At 39.0% G+C, this 10,819-nt stretch overlaps 2 protein-coding genes across 2 annotated transcripts; one reads left to right on the plus strand and one right to left on the minus strand.

Annotated features, from left to right (window-relative positions):
- Positions 1-349: 349 nt before the first annotated feature.
- degs2 (delta(4)-desaturase, sphingolipid 2) lies at positions 350-5,476 on the minus strand. Its single transcript, XM_034675908.1, has 3 exons — positions 5,256-5,476; positions 1,987-2,729; positions 350-1,394 (listed from the first exon to the last, which is right to left on the minus strand). Exons 1-3 carry the CDS (start codon positions 5,335-5,337, stop codon positions 1,251-1,253), a joined length of 969 nt encoding a protein of 322 aa, XP_034531799.1. The 5' UTR covers positions 5,338-5,476; the 3' UTR covers positions 350-1,250.
- Positions 5,477-7,070: 1,594 nt separating this feature from the next.
- Positions 7,071-10,816, plus strand: yy1a (YY1 transcription factor a; the record flags this gene model as incomplete). Its single annotated transcript, XM_034675444.1, has 3 exons — positions 7,071-7,704; positions 10,331-10,481; positions 10,774-10,816. Coding segments are annotated over exons 1-3 (687 nt in total), but the record flags the coding sequence as incomplete, so codon positions are not given.
- Between the last annotated feature and the right edge of the window lie 3 nt (positions 10,817-10,819).

Here is a 10,819-nt window from a genome sequence, read left to right on the forward strand (position 1 = left end):
CTTGATCCCTTATGTAGGTCATTAAGAGCCATCATTGTTATTCTGAGTCTGTTTTATAAATGGCGTAAAACTTCTCAAAGTAGCTTTGAATAAGCAAAATATAAATGAAATGAAAAATTGGACAAACACTTTTTTTAAGATTTGCTGCTTTTACTGATTTAATATATACAATACTACAATTATATAAATAACCACAAAAAGCATGTTTGTCAAATAGAACATAGTGTAAATTGTAAATACAGCATGTGGAAAAAACGGCAAACAGTGTAAAACATAACAGCTCTGTTTTAAATATGATTCAGGCAAAGCTTTAATGTCTTTATTCATTGACTTGTGCTGATTTGCTGTCTTTTTTTTTTTTTTCTAATGCTTGCTGTATCAACATGAGTTTTTTTTTAGCCTCTGATATCAGCATGGAGGGGATTTAGTTGCTGGCTGGACTTCTGGTGCATCAGTCTTGGATGAAAGATCCAAATGTAGAAAAAAAAGAATCTATTAGCAAGTAGGACCAGATCTGAAAGACAGACTCGATCAGAGTTTTTAGTCATTCAGCTTAAAAAAATCCTCACAAGACTCAAAAAGTAAATCTATAAATAACTGCTTCCTTACGTTACACAGTGTTTCTGTTATTCTGTTCACTCCCTGCAGTTATTGTGAGTTTACAGAACAATGGAGCAGCGAACGAGCAGATTAAGGCGTCACAGAAAAAAAGGCTCCTCTTACTGAAAGGTAAGTGTCAATGCTCATTTTATAACTCAGCACTGTCCTGCTTGATTAATGCAAAGTTACTGACAATGATGAAGCTTTGCATAATCACATCACACATGTCGTGATGCGTTGGGGAAAATACAAACCACAGAGGTCGTGACCTGTCTGTTAAAGCTTATGAGAATGTTTATGACCTAATCCTATAACAATGTGTCTCGGTTAATACGTTAAAAGTGAGAGGGAATATACACCGTGTGCCTCCTAGATACAAGGAAATACACACAGTTGTACACACTTGTGTTTTAAGCAAGAATACAGACATTAATAAATAACGGCATGAGGAAACCATCCTGCTGTATCCTCTGAATCCAATTCCTGTCTCTCTAGTTGACTTAAGCTTAATGCACTGAGGAAATTAAACACACTATATGAAAAACACACAGCAGTTCAACTAGGGAATGTAATATTTCATTATGGTCCATGGGCTTTCAACGGCTGAAACTCACACTTCCCTAAAAAGGGAAACTAAACCAGTCACAGAGCTACTGCTGCTTGCTGAGCTTGTAGTCCCGCTTGATTCTGGCGTAGGGGCCGATGCTGTCGTCGAACACAAAGTCCCATAATACCCGGGTCCAGGAAGTGTGCTGAGGCAGGGAGTCATAGTACTCTGCTGCAATTTGCTTGACCTGCGAAAAAACAAACACACAATCAGCATTTTAATGACAAAGACGTACATCAAGGTCAGTTTCAGTACGACACCTTGTTTCACTGGGACAATCAGATACAGACACAAAGACTGAATGGGTCAGATTTCACTGAGTATCACCGTTTATTTCTCATATATGTATTTTACCTTTTGTCAGCTTGGAATTTATCCTGTTTTTATTTCAATCTGGCATCTAAAAACTTTTGACTCTTTGATTCCAACACAGATTATTCCATCAGAAAAACAAAAGTTTCGATCTTTTCCATGCATCAGTGAAGTACTGTCTCTCTCCGCTCCAATGGTATCAGATAGGCAGCAGTTAATTAGTAACAAACCCTGGCCTTTAATTGGATAAATATTTGCAGTTGATGGAAAAAATGTCGCATGTGGTATTTGTCGATACCTTTTTGTTTAGATTCTGAATGACAGGAGAGGCCTCTCTTATCTTCCGCACACCCGCTGATGATGTAAAGGTTGCACGTGTTAACACTAAACTAATAATAGTCTCAGAAATAACTCTGGTCCAAAGTTTACCTGTTGGAAAATAAATATTGATTTATGACAGGTCTCACCTGAGGTAGTTTGCTGCCAGGTATGCTGGGAAAGTCGTGGTGCTCCATGTGATACCCCACATTGAAGGTGATCATGTTGAGTGGTCCGTAGTAAGAGTACGTCTCGTGTCCTTTCAGGAACATGTAGTGCTCAGCGATGAAATGTCCAGAGATAGGGTGCAGTCCCATGCCCAGTACAGATCCTGCTATAAGGTAAACAATAGGCTTCAGCCCCCACAGGTGATAGATTATTAAGTCCACTACAAGCTGAACCACTGCGTTCTGGATCTCCAGCTGACCCACAGGTTTAGGATTGACCAACAGCGGGCGGAGCGCATAGAAGAGCGGCTGCAGGAACAGCCAGAGCACCTTCCTGGCTGGCGTGCAGAAGAACCACCCTTCAATGTCTGTGGGGATGTCCACATCCAGCTGGTCTCCACCCAGGTACCGATGGTGGTCGATGTGGTACTTCTTAAAGGAGGCAGAGTACGGCAGTCCAATGGGCAGGTTGGCCCACATGGCGAACCAGCGGTTCCACTTAGCCAGCTTGTTTCCAAACGCCACGTTGTGAGAGATGTCGTGGATGGCCAGAGTCAGGGAGTGGTTGATGCAGCCTCCGAAGGCGTACGCCCAGAAGAAGATCCACTTCCAGGAGAGTTCATGGACCAGGTAGCATGCTAGGAATTGAGTCAAGACCATGCCTGACACCACCCACTTCAGCTGGGGATCTGGACCCATCAGAGACTTGATCTCTGGGTATTTGGCTGAGGAGAGAAGCAGAGGGACATGGTCAGAGTTAGGAGTCAGAATGAAAGAAGTAGTAATATTAAAAGAGGATTAAAAATAGAGGGTGTACAAAAACAGAAGTTGTTAAGGAAACACAATAAACACATAAGATAGTGGGATAAAGAAGTTCAAAGTAAAGCCCCTGTATGGAACTTAAGTTTATCTAGCCTATGCTTTGGAAAATAAAGAATTGCTTAATTGCTACCTGTCACTCCATGTCAAATAGAGGTCTCAGAATTAAGTTTGGTCTTTTTCATAACTAACAAACTGCACAACTCCAGAAGGCAAGACTTTTTTTCACTCACTCTTTTTCACTCACTTTTTAAGGCTGATAAATGTGTAACTCTTTATCACTGGGAAACACTGTCACATGATACTGTATTGTTCATGCTGCATGATACCAAACCCTCTCTGGGGACCAGATCTGCGGACAAAAGTCACTTTTAATTGGCAGAGGTGTTGTTTTGCTGAGGGACAGGAAACTCAGAGAGATACAAGGGAGGTGTGCAGCACCAATCACTGTTAAGGGCTGTTGCTGTCTTCTCATTAGGACATACAGGCCAATATGTCACTCAGGGTATTTCTCAGACCACACCTTACAGCCCAGTCAGTTCAGGTGTGGTTTGTATCGCTGCAGAACTACAGAGTGATAGCCTGTCTCATGCAAATATGGTTTGCTTTTTTGCTTAGAGCTACTTGTGTAATGCTTCTGATGCAAATTGGGAAGGTATGGAAATAAACACCAGAGTCTGGTTTCAGTGGCATGCAGGTCTCCCCTGAACTTCCCTTTTTATTCAGTTAATGTTTAGCTTAGAGGAATTCCTCATTCACTCTTATCACTGCTCATCTTTCAAAATACAGCTTCAAAAAATATCAAATTCATATCCTATGTACTTAATAATCTTAACCCACTTCAGAGTAATATGCTGGAATGATTTATAAAAGAGGCTTTAGATCTTTGGGTGTTGGCTTTGTAGGACACACATATGGCATAAAGTTCAATCAATAACCAGGCATCATAAAAGAAACTGTTCAAACAAGCTTAAGGCTCCGTGCTGAACATGCTGTAAAGCTATCAAAAGATTATTTCCACTACACTGTGTCAGAGAACAAAAATTTGTCTCATTTAACTCTCAAAATGAATTTATATCATCAATGTTCAGAGCTATCAAAATCATCCAGGGTCACAGTCACTACTCTTACTGTGACCGTTTGATTTCATATCCTACTTGCGGTTATGTAAAGTTTGTAAAACGCGAGAAGAGCCAAAACTGAGCTCAAACAACTCCCCATTCAATTCATAAGACCGTCTGTCAATAAAACTCTGCCCCATGATGAAGCAAAAGAGGCTCAGCAACCTCTGACACTCACATCACATTAGGGCGAGTACAGGAAAGATAATAAAAGCAAAACGCTTCAATAATTCAAAACTCAAACATCAAACATCAGCTTTAAGATGAGTCTTTCACACCACCACAGCAACAATGAGCCCGCCGGACAAAGCCAAGGATCAAATGTACATCAACAGGTCTAGACGGTGTTGTTGACCTGGAGTCTTTTAAATCAAATAACATCATGAATCAGATAAGAAAAGGTTGAATAAATGTTGATAAAATATGTATGTCTCATGCAGCGACATATATAAACAACATCAGGTGTGATTTAAGCTGTTTTAGTGGATGAATGTTCTAGCAGGGATCCTCCCTGATCCCCTGACTCTCACAGAGCCTTTCTTCTCTCTTCATGCACAACGTTACATGTGTGTTTGTCATGAACAGGGAATGTGTCCTGTTACCTAGTGAGCCTGGAGGCATTGTCAACAGCACCTGCTATCAGTGTGCTCTTATTGTCCTAGAAGTCAGAGAAAAAAGATGACAGAGAGGTAGATTGGTTTACCATGGAGGTCTACGGGGTCAGAGCGTCTATGAGATTACCAAGCAATGCTGAGTAATAAAACCAAAAAGTTAGGAGTGCGTCTGAAATGTGTACACATAAAAGTCATGCCTTAGCACCGATATGGGTGAATGAGTTCATTTGCGGCTGATTTCTACACCCTCTTTCAGAAAGAAGTGGATTATTCACTTGAAATGTCATGAAAATCAGGGAAAAAATTCAGCCAAGTTCAGGTTCACCAGGAGAAGAAATTAAAAGAGAAACATCAAGGATTAAATCACATATACAAAAGAAGGGTCACATATGCATGGAAAGATATTTTCAACTTTGACTCCCATGAACAATTCATTCAAAAGTTATTTATCTGAAAAGAGATAATGTCATTTCCATAAGTAGAACACATCAGTGAATAATTAAGAGATAGTTTTTGGATGCATGTCAGTTTCTTCATCGCCCCTGCATCCATTGTGGATTGTAGCTGGTTAGGCAACTAGTAAACAGGTTAAACCGGCTACGATTTTATAAGCAAGCTGTGGTCAGAGAAAAATTCCCGGGATAACAACTCCAACAAACCAGACATCTGAGTGTAGACAGTTTTTCCTTTTTCTTACCCAGGATTTCTTTTCTTCTGGAGGTGTGCGGCTGGTCAGAGTAGACCCATTCAAAGTCGTTTCTTCCACCTGTCTTCCCCATGACTATCCCTGCTGAGTTTCAGGCGACTAGCTGTGCAGCATTGTGTGTCATCAAACCTTCGCAGCACCGGTCACACCCACTCGCACGGGCTGCAGGTAGAAGGTTGTAAGGTGTGATCACAAGCTCCGCCCCCGGAGACGGGGCGGAGCTTAAATCAGCTGAGCACCTGCTGTAATGTGTTGCAGCTTATGCATGTCAACAATAGAATATTTTTCCTGGCTGGAGTGATACCAGAGAAAAATGATACTGCTGTGCATTTGGGGGGATGAAAAATAAAATATAGATCACACAGTTTCCCTACTGTTTGTGTATATGAACCTGAGATGTTTTTGATATCGCAGATATATAAGTGTATTTATTTATTTTCCATATTTGTACCACAGTATCACAAGGAACTGTTTCAGTCATAACAGCAGAAAAGATTTTACAACTTCAAATTTAAGGACAACCTACACTGCACTTCCTATAGGCTACTAAATTTCTAGGTATTCAAATCCTAAAACAAAAGCACAAGCTGAGAAAGTGTGTTTGATTTGCAGTAAAATTTGTAATAGACATTAATGAATAATCATAATCAATTTTGACCTTCGATTAATAGACTCTGTCACATTTCCAGCAAAATAAGTATTTTTTGTCGGCTACTTATAAGGTGGATTTGCTGTTTGATGAATATTCTGTTTGACATATTGATGTCTGATGACATTTTTTATTTATTTAATGAAATTATTTTGGAGTTCAGATGATTTTTTTTATGCATTCCATGAAATATATCCAGTTTTGTGAACTGTTTTGCATTTCATGGAACGATGGAACAAATTTTCTATGGTTTTTTTTGTGAGGCCTATGTTAAAGTTAATTTTCCCTTAAAGCTGCTGTTGGTATGAATGGTGTAAAAAAGCGTTGTTTTTTGGGAGAAAACGTCATAATGCCCATCGATACTCACCGGCAAGTGGAGTAATTTGAGACTATTGCGAAATCTGTTTTCCAATGCCTTTGTATCAAGCAATGTTATTATTCCCCTTGTTCCCGTTATGATGGCCCAATCATAGCTAATCTCCAAGCCTCTTTCCTGATTGGTTAAGGGGCGGCCCCTACTACGTCCTCCGATTGGTAATGAGCTTAGCACTATCATGATTGCACATGCCAATCTGTGTTTGGGGGGCTAAGAGAAAATCTGGTTGGGAGGGATAGTGTTCACTTTACGAAGTCCCTCTCTCTGAACAGATGTTTACTCTGTGACTATCAACAGCAGTTTTAAGTGTCTTTTGTGTTCATGAAATGTTTATGCTGTTGACCTTTAGGGCCACCGTACACTGGGGTTCTGTGATTTTCAAATAACTCATTTTCTGTTTTTTTTGTGAGGCCTATGTTAAAGTTTAATTGTCCCATAAGTTGATACAGTTGAATTACTATTCTATTATGAAAAATATTTGTATCCAAGCTCAATGTGCAATGAAATATTTAAAGCAACAAATAACTAATCTGAAATGTTACATTTCAAACAGAATATGGCTTGTGTTTAAACCTCATCATACATAATTATGTTATTGAGAAGCACTAATGCATACAATAACGGATGAAAACAGTAGCAAACTGATAAAGTCCCTTTTATTAACTGATACGATTAAGGTTTATGTTCTTTAAATCTTTATGGCCACAATTTATACACTGAAGAGATAAGCTGCGAGCAAAGTTGGAGTTCAGTGGCTCTCGGCCCAAATCACGCGAGACTTCATAACTGGAGCAGTGTGGCGACGAGAGTATGCTGGAGTAGAGTTGTTGTCGGAGAGGGAGGAGAAAGGCTGCGAGTAGACAGAAGGGAAAGCGAGAGTGTAATAAAGAGCTATCAGGCAGGAGGAAATACATTATAAATCATGGCGTCGGGGGATACCCTGTACATAGAAACGGACGGGTCAGAAATGCCAGCCGAAATAGTGGAACTGCATGAAATCGAAGTAGAGACAATCGAGACCACAGTTGTTGGAGACGACGGAGAACACCAGCCTATGATCGCCTTGCAGCCTCTGGACGATCCACACTCCCTCCACCCGCACCAGGAGGTGATCTTAGTGCAAACGAGAGAGGAGGTCGTGGGTGAGGATGACTCTGAACTGCACACGGATGATGGTTTTGAGGACCAAATCCTCATCCCAGTACCCGCCGTTGAGGAGGACTATATCGAACAGACTCTGGTTACAGTCGCGGGGAAAAGCTCCTCGACAGGCCGGATGAGGAAGCCTGGAAGCGGGAAGAAAACGGGCAAAAAGAGCTATATGAGCGGCGGAGACATGGGCAGAAAGTGGGAACAGAAGCAGGTCCAGATAAAGACTTTGGAGGGGGAGTTTTCGGTGACTATGTGGGCATCGGGTAAGTTCAGAGTCCTGCATGAATTCCTCGCTCGCTTTGTTCTCAGCGTGTGTGCCGTGTGACAGGGCCCTGCTACGGCCTCGTCCGTCGCTAAACTGGGAGTAATTTCCCTTCTCTGAGCCACTCAAACCTCTTTTGAACTGTTTTTGTTTTTATGGGAAGCCATGTTTTATGTGTTGATGGGCGCCGCCATATTTCCCCGGTCTAGAAAGTATGGCGGCCCGAAAAAATGGCGTTTATTTGGCCGAGGAAGATGGCGGCGAGAGTGGGAGCGAGTGCAGCTGGCTCCGCTAGGCCGCTGTGGCGCAGTTCAACGGTGGTGCGTTCAGGAACCCCCGGTACTTTACATTAACGAGGCTTTGAACGCACCACCATATGTTGATATTGTAGGTGGGAAAAAAAGCAAAACAGTGAGCTTATACAATAGTTGTGTACTTTAGCACTGCACATGGATGATACATTGATTGATAAAACTACATTTGATATTGAAAGTCAAACTGCTACATCAATTAATCAATCAGACTTTATTTATAAAGCGCTTTTCATACAATGACATTGTAACACAAAGTGCTGTACATAAAAACAACTTCAAAATAGAATAAATTAAGAAAAAGATCCCACCCCATAATCCTAAGGTTAAGAACACAATATGCAACAATAGTAATAAAAACAATAAAAATAAAATAAATAAATACAAATAAAAAAGAAGTTGCTGAACGAACTGAGGAAACGCTCTCATGATATCTTAATGAGGAAACACTGGAGGTAAAATAAGATGTTAAAACTCAAAACAGGAAATTAAAATCACCAAAGTAAAATACATTTCTAAGATAATAAAAGACTAAAATATTAAACCATTAAAATAACTTAAGATGCTGGACTCAAAATAAATAAATAAATAAATAAGTACATAAATAAAATAAAGTAGAATTAAGAACTACGATTTTTAAAGGCTAAACTCGTAATAAGCTTTCTATTGTGGTTCTAATTAATCAAACTATTTTTTCCTATATTTTAGCTCCATGAACAATTTATAGTTATTTTCATATTTGATAACATATTACTTTATTGATCCCTGGGGGGGGAATTCAGTTGTTACAGCAACCCAGACATAAGTACAATCAAGAAGAAGTTTCAATAAGTAAAATAAAATAAAATAAAATAAAAATAGATAAATAAAGCTAGAATACAATTTAAATATATAGATTGTTACAATGGAATTTAGATTAAATAGAAGTAATTACAGGCAGTATTAAAAATGTTTCAGTAGTGACAGGTTGACATGGTGTGATTATGGTTGGTAATGACAGATTAAGCAATAAATAAAAATAAATATGGGTATGTAATATGACCATGAGTTGTAGTTACAATAATAATGTAATATAACATAATGTAGTATGGCAAAGATAATTATAATACAGTAAATTATGCATTATAATGCCAGCAGCAGTCAAGAGAGTCAGTTCGGGATGAGATGATGGAGTGTGGCAGACAATGCAGGGATGGTATGGATATTAATAAAGCTTTTACAATAAAAATAATGCACAGATGTGTACTTATTACAATACTTACCCCTATGTGACTCCACCATGGCACATTGTTAATTATTTAAGACTCTTTGACCCTCCTGTTACCCTCAGATTTAATATATTTTATTCTTGGGGTCAATTTGACCCCAGCAATTTAAGAAGAATCAAGAACCAGAATCAAGCTATCTTTATTGCCAAGTGAGCTCGCACACACAAGAAATTTGATGTGGTGAATGGACCACTGGTACTTAACAACAAGACAGTGAGGACAAGAAATATATAAACCTAAAAACTAACCTTAAAAATTCTAAATGCCAACTGTACAAAGAAAGGTGTAGAAGTACTTTTAAGACATAAATAAATGAGCTAGAGTGCAAAATTTAGTGGATGAATATAATAATAAAATATGTTATAGAATAAATTACAATATTGCACGTGGTTGTTGAGATATTGCACTGGAAATCAAAGATTGCACATGTATGTGATGTATCACAGGAGTGATTATCATTAACTATAAACCTCCAGAAACTCAGTTACCCAGGATTATGTTTCAGGTACTTTGTTTCTTTTTACGTTATAGTGACCTCAATATCACCCAAAACAACTAAAACAAATGTGTGTACAATGTTGAATTTTCTTATGTTTTCTACAGCAAAAAAAGCCCAGGGTCAAATTGCCCCCAAGGAACGCCGATGTGTAATTTTTTCCACAGGAAATTGGAACATATCAATATTTTAATTGTATGTTTTCCCAGTTGTCCCAATTAAATTAGGAAAAGTCACGAAAAATGAAGTCAAGACAATGATGTTAGTCATTAATTTAGAAACGTTGAATATTGAATGGGGTTAATTATTTTTTATATTTACTTTGTACAAAACACACTGAAACATCTTATGACTATAAAAAGTGCATGAATACAGATTTCACTGGTAAATCCTGTGGTTTCTTTCTATCACGTTTTTCGATTTGGAGGTGTAAAAAAGGTGTTATGGGGGGGATAGGAAATACTTTGAGTGTTGATTAACAGGCTTTAATCAGTTCTTCTCACATGACCTGGCACTGTTTAACTGATCAACACATCTGTTCCTTTCAATTAGACGACAAGAAAGACATAGACCATGAAGAGCAAATCATAGGGGAAAACTCGCCTCCTGATTACTCTGAATACATGACGGGGAAGAAGCTTCCTCCCGGAGGCATCCCAGGCATCGACCTGTCAGACCCAAAACAGCTGGCAGAGTTTGCACGGTAAGTGTATATGTTAACTCCGCCTGAAGGTTGTACTAAGCCAGCTGTAATCTAAGAAGTTTATTCACACACCAGTAATTACAAGATTTGTTCTTTACCAAAGCCAGTGAAAGGAATGTTAATAAAACTGTGGTAAGATAATTGAAATAATGCCAGTCATGTGGTTAAACCAGCACACTGGGTGTTAACACGATGTGGAATCAAAGCCGTCTTTATTGAGTTAACAAATCTTAGTGTGCATCAGTTGTGTGTCATGTGTCTATGATGTTGTCTACTTTGTTTTCTGTTGCAGAATGAAACCACGAAAAGTAAAAGAAGACGATGCACCAAGGACGATA

Source organism: Notolabrus celidotus, chromosome 22 (genome assembly GCF_009762535.1).
Source record: "Notolabrus celidotus isolate fNotCel1 chromosome 22, fNotCel1.pri, whole genome shotgun sequence".
NCBI classification, from domain to species: Eukaryota; Metazoa; Chordata; class Actinopteri; order Labriformes; family Labridae; genus Notolabrus; species Notolabrus celidotus.